General features: G+C 49.4%; 1 protein-coding gene across 1 annotated transcript; it reads right to left on the bottom strand.

Annotated features, from left to right (window-relative positions):
- Positions 1–1,310: 1,310 nt before the first annotated feature.
- On the bottom strand, positions 1,311–18,145 carry PEF1 (penta-EF-hand domain containing 1). Its single transcript, XM_010952185.3, has 5 exons — positions 18,010–18,145; positions 9,219–9,534; positions 4,822–4,977; positions 4,185–4,328; positions 1,311–2,301 (listed from the first exon to the last, which is right to left on the bottom strand). The coding sequence occupies exons 1-5, from the start codon at positions 18,031–18,033 to the stop codon at positions 2,072–2,074; spliced, it is 870 nt and encodes a 289-aa protein (XP_010950487.1). The 5' UTR covers positions 18,034–18,145; the 3' UTR covers positions 1,311–2,071.
- Positions 18,146–18,169: the final 24 nt, after the last annotated feature.

Genomic DNA, 18,169 nt, shown 5'->3' with positions numbered 1-18,169 from the left:
TCTCCCGCTGGCCTCAGGATCCAAAGCTGTGTAAAGTTTGTAGCCAGGCTGGAGGGGCGGCGTGCGGAATAAGGTATGAGGGCTGGCCCCCAAGCTCAGAACCGACCATGCACACGAGGATGAACCCAGGTCCTGGGTTCCTCACCCCAGCTGAGCACAAGGGTGAGTGTGTGACCGGCACCATTCTAGATGGGGGCTTCGGGAGACACTTGGCTCAGCGGAAGCAAAGAAACAACAGCCGCTCCCCGAATGGCTGCAGTTCTACACTGTTCTCTGCTGGTTGAACCCAGCACCACAGTGGGCCATTTTGGGGGACTCAAATGAGCTGGGGAAAATTCAGAGGAGGTGACCAGGATGCCAAAGGGAGTGGGGACTAGGGGATGTGGTGGCAGGTTCCAGATGTCTAGAGGGCTGGCAAGCAGAAAGGGGTGAAATATGTTCTGGGTGGCCCGAGAGAGAAAACCATACCAGTGGGTGGTGTTTTCAATGTGGCAGGATCTGGAGTCCACGTTAGGAAGAAGTTCCCACTAGTCAAGGAGGAAATGGGCTGCCTGGAAAGGCACTGACTTATTTGACACTGGAGGTTGGCAAGCAGAGGTCAGACTCACAGTGGGGTAATGGAGAGGGTTCTAGTTCCAGGTGGGGCTGACCTCTGGGAATTGGATTCCACCTAATTCTAGGATTCTAGCACAACTGCAGCCCAGAGGAGAATGGGGCTGAACTGGCTGAGCCTGACATGGCTGCTGGGCCTCACTGAGCTGCTTCTCCAACCCAGAAGGAAAAAGATTAGCTCACCATTACCCAGTGTAAGATCCCCCAAGCAAACCAAAATGGCTGGTGTCTTGGCTTCAGACTGCAACTTTGCAGATACTATAGACATTCAGTGTAGGCTGGTTACCAGGCTGATTTAAAGATCCAGCTGGCAAGTACAGATGTCTGTGCTTGGTAAAAGTGGGGGGAAAGTTATGACTTCATAAATGCAATTTGTCTTGAAGACAGAACTAGGGCTTGAGATAATAAAAAGGCCATGCTGTGAAAAGTTTGGAGTGGCTGCTTCTAGCCCAGAATACCAGCCCTAAAATCATTATAAAATACACAGTAGGCTTCTAGAACTCAACCTGGCAGGTCGCTACACTTAATTTCACCCTGGTAAGTGAGAGCAGCCCCATGGAGGCCATATCCCCCTGAGCGGCTTCTTTCTGCATGGCATGGTTTATACTATGTACTTAAATATTCCTTGAATGGAAAAATAAATGAGTGACTGAATGGATGAACTTGTAGTTGGGAAGGTGTGGTGGAAAATGTGGAACTCCAGAGTTTTATCCTTTTATTGAAGCTTACAGTTTCATTGAACTTTTGGCCCCGAATGAAAAAACTGCAAATAAAAAAAAAAGCATTGGCAGTGGGAGGTGGCAACCCGTCCCATGGGGACTGAAGCCAAGCAGAGGGGCAAGTGAGGGGCCCAAGCTGCAGAGGGGTAGCCTGGCCAAAGATGCCCAGGGAGCAGACTGTCCAAGCTTCCTGAGCAGGGACAGCCACAGGCAACTAGAAGTCAACACACACGGACTTGTGGGGTGGAATTCAAGCCACTGGTCATGCGGGCAAATCTCTCACCCTTGGTCAGACTGCACTTTGGAGAAACTGGGTCCATCTGACAAGACAGCACGCGTGACGGAACACAGGTAAGAGGCTGATGAACACTTACCACTGGCGTCAGGGCACCTAAGGAAAGCTAGAGGCTGGAGCCAGCCGATTAGACACTAACTCCTTGCAGTGACCGGCATCTCTTGCACCTGGTGCAAGGCTGTGCCTTGTAAATGCTCAGGGTTGTAATTCAACTTCCAGGCTTTTCCGAGGTCAGGCCCCTATCTATGTGGCCTCAGCCCAGGTCCCCACTATTTGGTGGCTATGACATAGAACTCCCAGCCCTCTTTGGGAACAGTGCTGCATCAGGCAAGGGAGAATTCTTTTTTTAGGAGGGGCAGGAAAAGAAGAGAAGCCCACATGCTTCTCCCACCCTAGGAGCCAAGAAAGGTCCCCTGGTGCACTCCCCACTCTATAGATGGGCTGGTCATAGCATCCGAGAGGCTGTCATGGTGACGAAGTCCTCGAAGCTGAGACGAATGTTGCCCTGCACAGCTGTGTCCTTCTCCCGGAAGGCCTCGGTCAGCACCTGCAGCTGGGTGCATACCTGGATGAAGCGATCGAGCTGCATGGAGGGATTGGTGGAGCGCGGGCAGTAGCGGGAGACCAGGAGCTGGGTGAACTGGGGGCTCAGGTTGTAGCCCATCTGGGACAGAGCTGGAGAAGTGGGGCACACAGAGCAGACACAAAAACTTGCTGTAAGCACTGCCATTGACCAGCTCTATGGAGCACAGCAGTTCAGCAACTCCAAGGGGATTGGAACCAAAGCAGAAACAGGACAGACATCCTGAGGGGTGTCCAAGATGGCAGAGGCACGCCAGAGGCTGTGTCTGGATGCTTTTCTTAGATGGAAGGCCCCCATCCCTCTTTCTCCAAATTTCCATTGCCATCTGTTTATTTAGGGGTCTGTAGGGTCCCAGAGTGACACCAGTCTGTCTGTGCTCATCTCTGACCTCTGCATTACAGACAGAAGCCTAAGCCCCCTTGGGCCACCCTGCTCAGGGCAGATGTCTCAGACAGCTCAGCACAGAGGCTATGAGAGCCTGCTCTGGAGTCAAGACAGCCCCCCAACAAGATGCTTATTAACCTTGCTAAGCCTGTCTTACCATCTCTAAAATGGGGATAATACTTACCTTGTAGGTTCTAATAAGGATTAGAGGAAGTGATCAAGCAAAGCACTTGGCATAGTGCCTGTGGGCATAGTGCCTGGCACATAATAAGCACTCAGTGTTATTTGTTAAAACTAATAAAGTCATCATCATCCCCCCAGGCGAGGCTGTGGGGCAGTTCCAAGGTCACAGCCTCCATGCTGCTCCCCAATCCCTCTACCTGGGATGCTTCCTTCTTCTCTGTATAATCTACCAGCTCAGGCTAAAATCTCAGTTCTGTTTTTGCTATGTGGCCCTTGGGTAAGTTATCTAGACTATGCCTCAGTTTTCTTTTCTGTAAAAGGGGTAATAATAAGGGATCCTTCATCTAAGGGTGGGGAATAAGAAAAAGCAGCTATCGCATGGGAGAAAGAATGATGTAACATTTTGAGTGCATCCTTAGAAAACTAAATGTGACAAAAACCCAGGACATATTTGGAAATTGTATGCTCTCTAGCAACTTTGTGTGAATTTTTGTACAAGCACTGTTTTATGAGTTATATAAAATGTTATAAAAATAGAAAAAAATGATGTAACATATGAAAAATGCTTATTACAGTGCCTGGCCCATAGCAAGCATTCAATAAATATTAGCTTTCTTGTGATAATATCACCCTCACCAATGTCCATCACTGGATCTGGCAACAGAGTTTAGGTGCTCAGTCCAGGTTGCCTCCTTTCCCTTCCACCAGGGGGCTGCCCCAACCGCCTGCCCCACCCACAGAGCTCCTCAGTATGACTGAAATCTGTGTCCAGGGCAAGCGGCTGGGTTCTCTGGGGAGTCCTCTCTCCCTCTCAGGTGGCAAAGCTCCCTGTCTGGTTCTCAACACCGCACTAACTACCCATCCTCTAGAGTAAGAAGTGGAACCAGACCTGGAGCTGTGGCTAAGCTGGGTCATCTTACCCAACTGCAATTTTTAGAGTGGTCTAGGTCCCAGAGCTGGAAAGAAACTGTCTTCTAGCAGAACTAGCAACAGAAGCCATCTTTCTAAGCCCCTCTACAGGACACTTTCCATTCTGCATGCTGGAAACTAGAGAGGAAGGAGCCACCCAAGCCACACGTCCTGGTCTCAAAGTGCCCCAGGCTGCTGAGTTTCCATCCCCAAGGCTCCCTGCCGGCTGGTCCTGTCTCTCCTAGTGCTGCCAGAGATCCCATCGCCAGAGTCCACCCCTGATCCAGCAGCCAGGCGTTTCCTTGCCCTGGATTTCAGCTTACTGCCCAGCCAGGTCACAGAAAGGGTGGGGAGTGGGCCTGTGCTGAGGGCAGCGTCTTATAGTGAGTGCAGTGGGACATTTGGTGGTCAGAGGCTAGAGGGAACCCCATGCTCTGTCTTCGGGAGAAAGAGAAAGATCCAGCTCCACCTGTGCACTGAGTCCCGGGCAGGCCCTCACCTTGCTGCAGCTCTGTGTAGCTAATGGAGCCCGAGCGGTCCCGGTCATACTGCTGGAAGAGGTTCTTCCACTGCTGGATGAATTTCCACAGGGCCGAGAAACCATAGACGTCAATGCGTCCTGACTTGGTCTTGTCAAACATGTCTTGGAGGGAAGGGAAAGAAAGCTTCAAGACTAAGGTTCTCAGAGACCAGTGAGGCAGCCTTTCTCCCTAGGCCGGAGTAGGAGGCGCCATAGAAACGAGGCCTGAGGCCCAGATGTCCCCAAGACATACCCACATCAAGTATTGTACCAGTGCCACCCCCGGTCACCTTCAGCCCCACCCCTGCCAGAACTGCATTTTTTTCTGCAGCTTTGGGAGCTGACCACCCCCTGCCATCTCCTACCAGGACAGGGAGTCTCATTTGTGCAGAATGAGAAACTGAGTCAGCCTAAGACTCAGTAAGGTCTAGAACTTGAGAATCAATCTAAGGAAAAGAGCTCCCTGTCTAAGGGATCTTGCCTTGAACCCAGTTTCCTGCCTGAAATTCCTCCCTGTCCAAAATATTTCTCCTCAGAATGGCCTCCCACCTACCTATCATCAGGCAGGAGGTGGCTCGGCCTCAGCTCGAGCCCACAGGGAAGGGCCAGGACTCACTTATCATCATGAGGCATGTCTCATCGTTGAATGAGGACCAGTTGGAGTTGACCAGGGCCTGCTTCAGCTCCTTGATGGAGATGTAGCCACTGTGATCAGAGTCCACTGACTGGAACCAGGAGTAAGCCTCAGGGTCCACATTGGGAGGAGCGCCACCTGCAGGAAGGGGTGCCAACCAGGGGAATCAGACATAGGTCTCAAGACCAATCCGCAGAAATGCTGGGAAGGGCCAGCCTTAGTGCCTCCCTGCCTACAGGTTTTCCCCATCCTAAAAGCCTCATAAATCCACCTACCCCGTCCCTGTCTTCCATCAAGCCATCATCCTTACTCTGGTGGAAAAGGACCTTCTGTGTAAACTCAGAAGTATTTGCAGTTGATTTCTACTCTGTAAATCCTTTGCGCTTTTCCTCTGGTGCTCCAGTCACTTCTCTGTTTAAGTTTCTAAGGAACACAGACTTGTCTGGAAGATTAAGAATTCTCTGAAAAGGGGGATTATCTCTTCCCCACAGACTGAGGACCCCAAAAAAGTTTGCTAAGTACCTAACACGCACAGCCCGGAGACAAGCACTTTGAGAGTCGTAGCAGTAGGGAGCTCCCCGGGGGGGACACCAGGTCCGACCCATCCCTGACTGCCCCGGCACAGCAAGAGCGGGCACATCTGCAGCTACCAGAGTGTGGGTGGTCACGAAGCTCCACCTCTCGTTACTCCCCATCACCTCCAATGTGCCATGTGCATCCCCATCTCCAGACCTCCCTGCAGATATCTCTGACACCTCCTCACTCGACACATCCAAATAGCTGCCCAATGCTGGCTGTTCCACACACAGGCATCATCTCCTCCCTGTTCCTACTGCACCTGCCCTGACTCAGACACCCTTTACCTGGACCAGGAAAAATCCTAACCAAGTCATCTTTACAATGACTCTCCGCCACCCAGCACTTCCTACCGAGTAATCTCTATAAAATTTCTGTTTTCACCAATTTCCCCCCACCTCAACTCAAAATTCTTCAAAGGCTCCCCACTGCCAACAAAATAAAGTCCAGCATCCCTAAAACAGCATTCTAATTCCTCCACAATGTGGTTTACCCCCATCTACCTGTCACTCTATCCCTACTCTGTCCCCCGTCCACCTGTTCCAGCCTCGATGCCTAATACACTTGCTGTCACCCAGACCTGCACAGCCCCAACCCCAGGAAGCCTTTACTCACTGGGTTCTCTCCACCTCGTACCCCCTTCTCCCTCATCTCTTTGCATTCGTTTCCCATCCATCCTTCAAAATCCAAATAAAATCCTGTTCCTTCCATAAAGCATTCCTTCTTCTTCCAGCCCTGGACAGGCCTCCTTCCTCTCTCCTTCATACACCTCTCTCTATAATCACTCCACTGTGTACATGTTTCTCCCTACTTCTTCCAGGTTAGACTTGGAGCAACTTGTGGGCAAGACCTCAGCCCAGCTCATTTCTGAATCCCCAGGAGTTAGCACAGAGCCGGACACGGAAAGGGGAGGTGCTCGATTCATGCTAGAGTTGGCTTCATGGTTCAAGCCCCAGCTCTCCCATGAGCAGCCTTGGTTAAGTTATTTAAGTTCTCTGTGTTTCAGTTTTCTTATCTGTGGAATGAGGACACAACAGCATCAACTTCATACGGTTATTGTGCAGATATAATTAATACATAAAAACCATTAAATCAGCACCTGGCACCATCGAAGCACTACATAACTGCTGATTATTCATGTTGTTGTCGTGCTTCAAACAGCTTTGTGTGTCTGGGAGCTTTTTGTGTATGTGGGAAGATGGAAGAAAGGGTCATTCATTTGGAAAGACACGCAGGGTGAGCTGGGGGTGAGAGGAAAGGGTGGCAGATAAAGTGGAGAAGCACAGAAGACCAGACCTTTTGGGATAAAGCCAGTTACACAGTATTGGGAAACCTAGGGAGCTGACAGGACACAAAAAGGGCTCCTTCACACAACGCAGTATGAGACACAGCACAGAAATCACCACCCAGTCCCAAAGGAAAAGGGTTTGCTGACTGTGGGACTAGTCTGACTGCCTCAGCTGGGAAATCCAGGCAGGTCCCACCCTTTTACCTAAAACGGCCGCTGTGCCGTGGGGGAGAGGAGGCCACAGGCGCCAGCAGGAGTCTCTGTGACGTGTGGTCTGTGCAGTTAGCACAGAGGAGCTCAGGCTCTGAAGCAAAGAGCTCTAATCCTTACTAGCTTGCATGACTTTAGATACACTGTTTCATTGTTTGTGTACTGATCCCCATTTCTATAATGCACCTATTTCCCAGGGTTGTTGTGATGGTTAAACGAGACAACAGTAAAATCAAGTGTTCACAGAAGGCCTGGAATGTGCAGTCACATTTTCACAGAGGAAGGGCTATTTAAACCAGGCTGAGAAGAAGAAAAAGCATGTTGGAAAGGCACAGAGTGTGTCTGGAGTACTTCCAGGGGTCTTGGGTTGACCAGAGGGAGGAGCAATGGCAGGTGAGGAGCTGGAAAGGCCTTTTGGGAGTCAAGGGCCCTGAGGATCTTTCCTGTGGGCAGTGGGGCACCTTTAATAGTCACATCTCTCCCGAAGAGCAGGTGCTCAACCTTTAGACCTGGAGTCAGTGGGCCTAAGGTGACTCCAAGGCAGGTGTGTGGATTATGCTTTAAAAAGCACTGCTCTGGGAGCTCACTGGAGGCACTGGAGAGGAGGTAATGATGGCTGGGTGAGAGGAAGGTGGGCTGAGGGTGAGCAGCTAAGAGTCTGAAGCACGTCTCTCCGCTCCTCTGCAGCCCTGGAGAGATAAGCCTCACAGCCAGGTTCCTTTCCCTGCAGTGACCTCATGTAGGCTCAGGGACAAGATTTTAAACCGAGGAGGAAATCCACCAGCAAGCTGCTGAGCTAAAAGCAAACGGCCTGCAGCTCCAGCTCTGCTGAGATAAATGCCACTGGCTCACAGTGTTTAGAACCCTCAAGGGCGAGACTCTCCCTTGGCCACCTGCCGGGTATGTATGCTAAGATGCTGAGCTCCCTGGCAGTACCCTTCCCCGGAGGCTCTGCAAGTGCACCAGAGTTGCCTCACTGCTGGTGTGGCCTCCTGGGAACCAGCGTGCTATGAAGAGGCTGACTGAGTCTGGGAGGACGCAGGGGTATGGACACTCACTGACCCTCACCCTCTTTCAGAAACTACTCAGAAATCTTCACTGAGCCTGAAGCCCCCACCTAAAATTCTCTGCCTCCATGAGTTGCCAAATCCCTTCCCCCATCTTGTCCAGTACCGCGCCTTTACTGTCTCTTGCTCTTTATCCTTCCCCATCTCACTCTATCACTCTCCTGCCCGCCTCAGCATCTTTTGGTGGTACGGCCTTTGGCACATCTGCCATCACATTAGATGCTGAATGCCTCTTTGCTGAGAAAACCCCAGAACAAGTCTTCTCACAGAACATTGCTTACTAAGCCCCTGCCATGTGCCAGACACTGTGCCCAGTGTTTACCTGCACCTTCTCACTTAATCTTTAGTAACAATCTTGCTGTATGCCAGAAATTAACACACCATTGTAAATCGACTATACTTCAATTAAAAAAAACAAAAAACAATCTGGTGAGCTAGTAACATTTACCCATTTTATAGATGTGGACACTGAGGCTTAAAGGGATGAAGTAACTTGATCAGTCAGTAAGTGGTCTGATCTCAAAAGCCCAAGCTTTCAACAACTATGCTACCTTGCCTTTCTACATATAATGGTCAGTCTCTCTTACACATAAATGGGGTTCCTCCCCCTGAGACTGCAGTATTATCTCCAGTTATTTGCTAAGCCACCCCTCCCCGGTTTCCCTGAAAGAGCACTGTGCATCCTCTCCCTGCCTGGTGGTTAGCAGAGCCCCTCCAATGATAGGAGTATCCACTCCTATCCATCTGATGTCAGGCTTGACCAGAGGACGTGGTTTGGCCAATAAACTTGAGTAGAAGATATATAAAGAACTTCAAAGCAGAAGCTTTAGGAGGCGTCGTGCTCACTCTCCTGCTCTTTTTGTTTGCCATGAGAACAGCATAACCCAAATAGGGGATATGCCGCCCCTCCAGCCTGGATCCTGGAAAGAAAAGACACGTGGAGCAGAACCTCAGCAGCCAAGCCTGCAGCTGCCAACATGTACGCAAGAGTAAATAAGTGTGAATGAGCAACAGAAATAAATGTTTGTCGTTGTAAGCCACAAAGATTTTGGAGTTGCTGTTACCACAGCAAAGCTAACTAACAGAGTTCTCACTCTGCTAATGAAAGCTGAAGCTGGAGGCAAGATGCTAAGGCATCAGAGACCAGGCTGCCTGCACATCCACAGGAAGGGCAAGGAAGGGTGCTGGGTAACTCACAGCAAGGCCGGGGGCACCTGGAGTCCAAGATCGCTACTTACCTGGAGGAGGTCCCTGTCCGTAAGGCCCAGGATGCTGGGCACCATAGGAATTTGGAGATGGCTGACCATAGGGGCCCCCGGGGGCTCCACCGCCATATGGTCCTCCTGGAGTTCCGGATGGGAGCCCCCCAGGGCTGGGGTGTCCATAGGGTCCTCCACCAGCTGGTGGTCCATAAGGCCCTCCAGGGGCAGGACCTCCCCCATATCCACCACCAGGGGGTACCCCACTACCATACTGCCCTCCACTATGGGGGGCTCCGGGGTAGTAGCTACCAGGGGGGGCGCCGGGCGCTTGTCCTCCAGCTCCTGGGCAGCCCTGCAAGAAGAGCAAGACATCAGTCAGAACGATAGGATCAGAAGCTAGCCACAGTCTGGCACTTTACAGTCATAAAGTACTGCCACTGCCATTCTTTCAACTGATCCTATAGGCTGGACTGGAGTTATGATCCCATTGCTCAGATGGGGAACCTGAGGCTTCTAGGAGATACAGTTTACCCAAAGTCATGTTGCCAATGACCTGCATAGGTAGGGCTGGAACCCTGCCCTCCTGGCTGCCCTTCCCTGCACATCAAGGGGCTCCATAAGGGCTGGGATCATGTCTGGTTTGCCACTTTATCCCCAGCCCTCAGGGCAGAATGGATGCTCAGTAAATATTTACTGTATGAGTGAGCAGGCAGAAGAATCAAACTGAATTCCAAATCCTCACCCTGTGGTACCCCATCTCTAGTCGCAGAATTCACAGTGCAAATGTGATCTCCACCACATGCCCCTGACCCTCTTCAGTCACAAATGATGTATCCACAGCAAAGATTCATCCATAGCATTCCTTCCTCACCCCACTCTAGCTCATGATGCAAAAACACTTCCCTAGCCTCAGTCACAGTTCTGTGAGACAAACAGGCAAGACTTTATTCCTAAGGCAATATAAGACAATGGTTAAGAGTGAAAAAGACCAGTTCAAGTTTGGGGTCTGCCACTTACTGAATGGTCTAACGACTTACCCTCTCTAAGCCTCACTATCCTTTGTGCTAATAGTGCCTGCCTCCCTCTCAGGTTAGTATATGAATGAAATAGGGCCAGTCATGTAAGGGGCTCTGAAACAGGCCCTAGCACAAAGTAAGCACTCAGTGCACACTATCAATAGTAGCACTTTGCTATGGTGGAGGAAACTCGAGTCCAGAAAAATCACACAAGAACTGTGTCAAGGGTCTGGGGCCAGAATCCAGGTCTCCTACTGCTAAGCCCAGATCATGTGTCCATTAGAGCATACATGGGAGCACTCCCTCTCTTGTCCATGTCCCCATGCCACTAGCCAGGGATCCCTGAAGCTCAGAGTGTTCGGCTCCATCTCCCTAAATGGCCAGCAAAAGGCCTAGGGGAACACAGCCCCAACATATCTGCAGACAGGCTGGCTCAAGGGCAGAGAGCAGCTGGGCCCAGCTCTGAGGATGGTGAGGACGGTATCATCTAGACATGGTCCAGCTCAACCTGTAAAGGCACACCAGTGGCCTAGCTAGCGAGAGCCCAGACTTTCTCTCGTAGTTGTGTTTGCTAGCTTCCTGGACAGCTAGCCTCCAGGCTAAGGCCAGACTCATACTTCACCTAAAGAGGGTCTGCTTGCTCAAGGAAGAGAGGTTTCTTGAGAGACGGGGGGAAGCAGGCCCTCCACCTTCCCCACTCAGCATCGTGGGAGCTCTTCTGCCCTGGAAGCTGCCATAGCTAGTGGCAAGACTCCCTCACTGAGGATGAAGCCACAGGCCAATCCCAACTCAAAACTCTGTTCTCGTCAGCTGAGTTCATGACCATGGGCCAGTGGCTTCATCTCTCTAAGCCTATTTCTTCTCAAGTAAAATAAAATAACCCCTTCCTCATTATTCTGCAGATTACAAGAAATGAATATGGCAGAATTTTGTCAGTATCATTTTTAGCTAAAGAACCTTCTGATAAATAGAAATTTAAAAACTGATAAAAGAAAGCTGCTCTGGTTGAAAGCGGGGACTTAAGAGCCCCAACCATGCAGGCCCCTCATTTGCCAGCGTGTGAGGGAGCCCTGCGGAACCCTCACAGTGGTTCAGAAGTCAGTTTGAAAACCATTAATATAAGAAAAATAGTTCTTACAACAGTGTCTGGCATAATTCATAGCTGCTATTGTTATTATATTAATTATGATTATTATTATCATCAAAGCCCTGAGCCAGGTAAACTCTGGGGGCCGGGGTGTATAAAGGAAAGTCAAATGTTCGAAGGAGCTCACAGTTGATATGAGAGGCATGGAAACATTCTCTATAACATGTAACAAAACAACATAAGGAAATAGGTCTTTAAAATGAAGACATAAGCCATGCACCATGGGACCACAAAGGAGGGTGAAACTGGGGAGGGTTTCCGTGGGAAAGCAGCATTTGGATTAGGACTTAAAGAATAAAAAAGATTCCGCTGGAGAGGGCAATGGGAGAGGTGCCCAGCAGACCTCTTCAACCTAACCCCTTTGGTTTACAGATGGGGAAACTAAGGCCAACTGAGGGGAAGGGACTTGCTCAAGAACCGCTGTGAGTGGGAGGCAGAGGTGGAGTTAGATCACTCCCCATGCACATCTGAGCGCAGTGACTCCCACTCCCTCCTGCTACAGTGCTCTTTCCTTAAGCAATGGGGCACTTTCCAAAGCAGAGTAGGCTAGAAAAGGGGTGGGGACTCTGCAGAGTCTAGGCACACCCAAAAGAACAGGCTGGACACCAAGCCAGGAAGTAGCCAGTCCACAAGAAGCCCTGTGAGCAAAGCCATTCACGGACCTGGCTTAGGGCATCTGAACAGCCCTTCCCCCTGGGAAATGCCCCCACACCAAGCAAGCTGGTGCTGCCAGGCAGGTCTTCCGGCTTTGGCGCAATCACAATCCAGGTGTCTGGTGCAGCCTGGCAGCAACTGAACCCTTTTCTTTCTGCCCTGCATTAAAGCCCTCACGTGTAGTTTACTGTATAGGAACCATACCACAATAAAGGTGTTTAATAAATAAATATATAAATAAAGCCCTCACATGTACAGTTTACAAAGCACTTTCACATACACACAAATGCTACTGGCCAAATCCTGCCAACAATCCTCTAACAGAAAAAAAGAAGATATAATTAGTAGGTCTACTTTCAGATGAAGAAACTGAGGTGCACAACTGTTAAAAGACTTCATTCATTTGGCAAGCATTTACAGAGCAATATATTGTGCTAGGCTCTCTGCTAGGCTTGGGGGCACAAAACTAAACAGGGCTGGCCTTGAGGAGCCCCAGATAACTATGATGCAATCTGATCAGTATCATCAGAAAAATCTACTTAAATGCTATCAAGGAAGCATGGCCAGAGGAATTGGTTCTGTCTGTTAAAGATTAAATGAGCAATCAAATGAACAAATGCAGGCAGTGGGTTAAGGAAGGCTTCCTGGAGGAGGCAGGAGTAATATTGGAGCTGGTATTGAAGGATGCACAGACATTCCCCAAAAGGCAAGCAGCAAAGGACATTCCAGACAGAAGGGAGAAGAAAGACAAAGGCACAGACCTATGAGCGAGCATGGAGGGGTCAGGGTGTGGGCTATAAAGCAGGGGGCAGAGGCAAGAATGCAACGGTGAGCTCCAAAAGGCAGTCTCTTTACACACTCCTTGTCCAATCACCTCTCCTGCTGCATTTCAGTCAACTGGTGGGTAACTGTGTCTTCAAGCAGTTTCTCTCTGTCACGCAACAGTGAGATCCCCAGGGGCAGACACTGGGCCTCATTCATTGTGGTACCCCAGGGTCCAGCAGAGTGCCTGGAATGGGCAAGCCTCCATAAAAATGTGAACAAACAAATACCACTTTAAAGATCTGGGGCTTTATGCCGGAGGAAACAGAGCGCCATAGAAGGGTTTCCAACAGGGAAGAAACGTGATCAGAGCCTTGTTTTGCAAACTAACCAGCGGCAGTGTCAGCAGCAGTGTGGAGGATGAGCTAGCGGGGGAGGCAGCAGCCTAGGTGCTGGACACGCAGGGCTGGAACCAGACAGCAGACTCAGAGAGAACGGGATGGAATCTGAAGCTATTTCAGAGATAGACCAGACATGACTTGGCAACTAATTAGGTTAGGGAAGCGACAGAGGGGGGAGTGAGGAAAGAGAAGTGTTTAGAATGACTCAGGTTTCTAGCTTGCACCAGAAGATGAAGAAAGTGAAACCATCAGAATCCAGGCTGGAGAAGGGTCACGGAGTTGTTAGTAGTATCTGAATCAGGAATGAAAACCAGAGTGCCTGACTCCATGTTCTCATACTACTCCATGCCATGCTGCCAACCCTTTTAAGTTTTTCCAAGAGTATTTCATGCTGATAAATACAAGATTGTAAAAGAAAAAAAAGACAGGAAGAGTTCAGTAACCGTGGTTTCCAAAACATCACAGAAAACTAACCCTACATCTTTACTGATTGCATAGAACCAACATTTGATACATTTGAATGGGGGGAGGGGGCAATCAACATTTTATTGAGGCTCTCGCTGATCCTCAGTCCTATCAGGTAAGTGCTATGATCCCCATTTTACAGATGAGAAAATTAAGGTGCACAGAGTTTAATCACATGTCTGTGATGACACAGCTAGAACTGGTGATTCAAAACAGGGTCTGCATGACTACTACTCTACCCTCTTCTGGGTGTTCACTCAATAAATGAGTGAGCATCCACCACGTGCCAGTGCCAGGGACCATCCTAAATATATCTGTCAAATATGATGGATTTCTACCCTGGGCAGGGCTGAAGTGGGAAGAGTGGGATCAGGTGATCTTTTAGAGGCTTGAAGCCCGGTATCAGGAGACTTAGAAGAAGAATTTTAACCTTTTTTTCACCCCAGCACCTAGACCCAATTTGAGAGCCACAGTATTGTAAGAGATCCCAAAGACCTCCCAGTAGGACCTCTCAGTCAATGAGGGAAGCTCTGAAGCACTATCTGGAATCTCTGTTTGCATTCCTGTAAGTGGTGGGGAGCTCACACCCTCCCAAGTAACCCACTCAGAAAGTCCCACATTTTCTTTTGGCTCTGAGGGCTCATTCTTCTACCCTCAAGACACAGAGATGTCAAAGGTTGGTCCACACTGAGTCCTCACAGAGAAGAGTAGGCTGCGTTGCAAAGACAAGCCTGTGCTCTGAAGCTACCGTGCAAGTGCCCATGAGAGGAGGCTAGAGCCCATTCTAAGGGGTTAAACATTCACAAGACAACAGGAGGGGTTTGTGCATTCACCAGCAGAGCCTCCTAAAATATTTAAAGGCCAGAAACCTGCAGCCAATAAACAGTGAGCCAAGAACCGTCTCATGACTTCAATTACTACCTCTCTGCTGACACTCCAAAATCCCTCTCGCCAGCTTCATCTCTTCTGAGCTGCAGACCCACCTATTCAACAACCTTCTGGAGCTTCCCCCCCGAATCTATTCCTCCTTCTGTGTCCCCATCTCAGTGAAGGGAAACGCTGGTGGCCTCCTGGACACCTCCTCTTTCCTCCCTTCCGTCACCTCAATTAGGCACCAAGTTGCCTCAGTTTCACCTCCCAACTCCATGTTCACCAGGTCACCGCTCTCTCTCACCTAGGTTACTTCAAAAGCTTTGAAACTGGTCTCTCTGCCTCCAGTCTCCTTGCTTCAGCCCAACCTCCCGGGGCCCCATGCTAACAGCTCCAAAGCATGGATTAGAGAAAACTCTTCAGCGACTCCCTCACAACTCTTAGGATGAAGTCCATACTCCTCAAAAAGGCAGACAAGGCCCTTTAGGGTCTGGTCATTGCTTACCTTTCTGCTCTCATTTCTTACCTTTTGCCCCCTCTTCCCTACAACTCAACTGATCTCCTTAAATTCTTCCAAAATACAGGGCTCTCTTACTTGTTTCCCAGCCTTTGTAAATACTATCCCCTCTACTGAAGAACCATGCCTTTTTGCACCCAGCTAACGCCCACTGCAGGACTGAATCCTACTGCAGATTCAGTTTTTAGCTTAAATGTCACCTCTTTTAAGAAGTCTTCCTACCCTCAAGACTGAGGTATTGCTCGAGTGCTAGCCTGACACTCCTATTTAATACTTATCACACTGATTTCACAATTTATATATTTGTATTGCTCTTCCACTTGGAATATTTGCTTTACTAAATTTAATTTACCAAACCCAAGCCTCAGACTTTTGCAAGAAATTTCTACAAGGAAATGTCAGAGCAGGGATTTGAAGCCAAATCTCTCTGGCCATAAAGACCACGTTCTTGAGCACTGAAATCCATCAGGCTGGCTCCCCAACAGGACCAAAACTTATTTGGTTTTATCCCTCCAACACCTAGTCCAAGCATGAGGACCCTGCGGCAGGAGGCAGGAGAAAATTACAGGAGTTTGACTCCTCTAACAATAGGCTGGAATCCTCCAGGGCTATGTCCTGGGTGGAGGGGACGTGGTGCTCACTAAGCCTTTGGGTGCTTTCGAACAACCCACTTCCTTTCTTGGAACACCATGGACCAGGAGCTAGATAGGAGGACAAAGGTATGATGGGGAAAAGCATTTCTTCCTCTACTAGAGACACATTTCTCTCTGGGCTCCATTTCAGTACTTCACTGGGCATAAGCCCAGGTGGTATGGCACGATGGCAGCGATCGCAGCAAGAGCTATGCCACCACGCACCAGCAGCACTACGTGATAGCAATGCGCCAAGCTCCCTACAGGCTTTATCACATTTCATCCTCTTTTCAGCCCTATGAAGTATTGTTCCTCCCTTTTTACAAGTGAGGAAACTGAGACTCAGAGTCCTTAGATGATCTGTCCAAGGGCATGTAACTATCAAAGAGGAGAATTAGGGTTCTAGCCCAGTTCTATCTAACCTGGAATTTCAGGCTCTTAATTTCTATGTCACTGCTTCTAGGATGCACACAAATTGCCTTCAAAAGCTTATTAAAATGTAGATGCTTGGGCCCTTTCTAAGCACAGAACAGGTCTGAGGTGTGGAACCCGAAAATGTGCTTTTTAAACAAGCTGCCAGGTGACTCTGATGCAGACCATCCACCGAGAAACAATGCACCATAGCAATGTTTTCCCAAATTATGTTCCTCAGGAGTACCAGTGACATCAAGAAATGATCAGACTCAAAAAAAGTAGGGGGGAGAGGGAGGGAGGGCATATGGTTAAGTGAGTTTAAGAAACACTACATATTCTATTCCTCTCTGGCAGATTTACAATGTATATTCACAAATTAAGAATTCTGAGATGCCCCATGGTGAATGAACTTATTAAGCTGTATTTAACAGAGTATTTCCCAAACTTATCTAACCACAGAATACTCCTCTATCAGAAATACTTAACACCTCATAAGCCTCAGCAAATGGAACCGACCTTGGGAAACACTGCTAGGTTATACTTCCTCCTAACCCTAGCTCATGCTGGCATCTCTCTTCCCTACCTCTGCTAAGTATGCAGTGAAATGAGGTCTAAGTTCTAGCATGAGCCTTGCCTCCTCATTTGCTGCATGACCTTGAGCAAGCCACTTAAGCTCTTTGGGCTTGTTCCTCAGCTATAAGTTGGGGGAATAATCTCTGCTGATCTGTTTATAGGGCCTTCATGATTGAGATAACGGAGGTCCAAATACCATGTGCAAAAACTGTACAGGGCTGCACTGCCTCAGAGGGCTCTTGTAGCATCTTTTGGTATGTGATTATACTCAGTCCAACACAGTAATATCCCATGTGACCTGGTTTTCCAATTTTTCCTGCATGGGTTTTATCTCCTAAGATAGTGGGATCTTGGGCAACTCAGGAGCCCTCTCTGGGCTTTAGTTTCCACCTTTTAAAATTAAAGAACTCTTCTTAGGGCCCTCCCAGCTCTGACTTTCTAGGAATCTAGGAAAAATCAAAATACTAAAAGGTGAAACTGTTGCACTTAGTAGTACCAAATGCTTTACTAGCATCACTTCGTTACGCTTCATAACAGCTCTATAAAGTAGACCCTCTTATTTGGCCCTATTTTACAGAGGAGGAAACTTCAGCTCAGAAAGGCAAAGTGCCTTGCTCAAGGGCTCAAAACTAAGTAATGGAGCCAGGGTGAGAACCTTCCTCTGATTCTAAACCGCACTTCATCACTCTACCATTGTCATCCAACAACGGACTCTGGCCACATAAATACCTTGCTGTGGTGTTCTTGGCTGGATCTAGATAGGCTAGCAAGTGGGGAAGAGGCATCTATTGACAGCTCTGGGTTCTGCTACCTAACTGCCTTCAGTTAGGTTCCATGACTTCAGATTAGTTCCATGTCTTTTCTGGGTTTTATTTTTCCTGTGTGTGAAATGCAGGTGTTGGACTAAGTTCTCAAACAAGCTCCTTTGTGCGCCTGCTAAAACCACAGATTCTCCTAATTATTCAGATGCAGTATGTCAGGGGTGTATTTTTATCCGACGCCCCAAAGGATACCGAAGAACCAGGGCTCTAAACGTTCTATTGGCGTTGATGACCCCGCCCGGGGCCCCAGCGGGAACCCTGGGAAGGTGTGGACCCCAAGCCAAGCCCAGCCTGACTCTCTGGGGTCCAAGGACCCCAAATCTTCGCGTGCGCGACGTCAAAGGGGGCGCGACGCGACCTCCCAGACGTGCAGTCCTGAGTGACGTGAGACAGGAGCGACCGACCATCCCTTTTCCCTTCTCTCCTGCGCGAGACCTCGCTGAAGGCAACCTCAGCGTGGGAAAGGCGAGAGGTGGGGAGAAAGCGAAGCCGGAGGTCCTGGGCCTGGACTTGGCGAGGCCCCTACTTGGATTCGCCCGCCCCTCACAAACTCACCTGCCCGTACGGATAGCTGGCCATGGCGATTCTGACGTCACACGCGGCGAGGGGCGGGGCCTCTGTCAAACCCGCCTCCTCCTGGGTATGGGGCGGGCCCGCTTATGATTGGGTGTATGTAACTGTCAATCCTGGGAGCATGGGTAGTCGGGAGTGACGC

This window comes from Camelus bactrianus, chromosome 13 (genome assembly GCF_048773025.1).
Source record: "Camelus bactrianus isolate YW-2024 breed Bactrian camel chromosome 13, ASM4877302v1, whole genome shotgun sequence".
NCBI classification, from domain to species: Eukaryota; Metazoa; Chordata; class Mammalia; order Artiodactyla; family Camelidae; genus Camelus; species Camelus bactrianus.
This window is presented reverse-complemented; position numbering and strand designations above follow the sequence as displayed.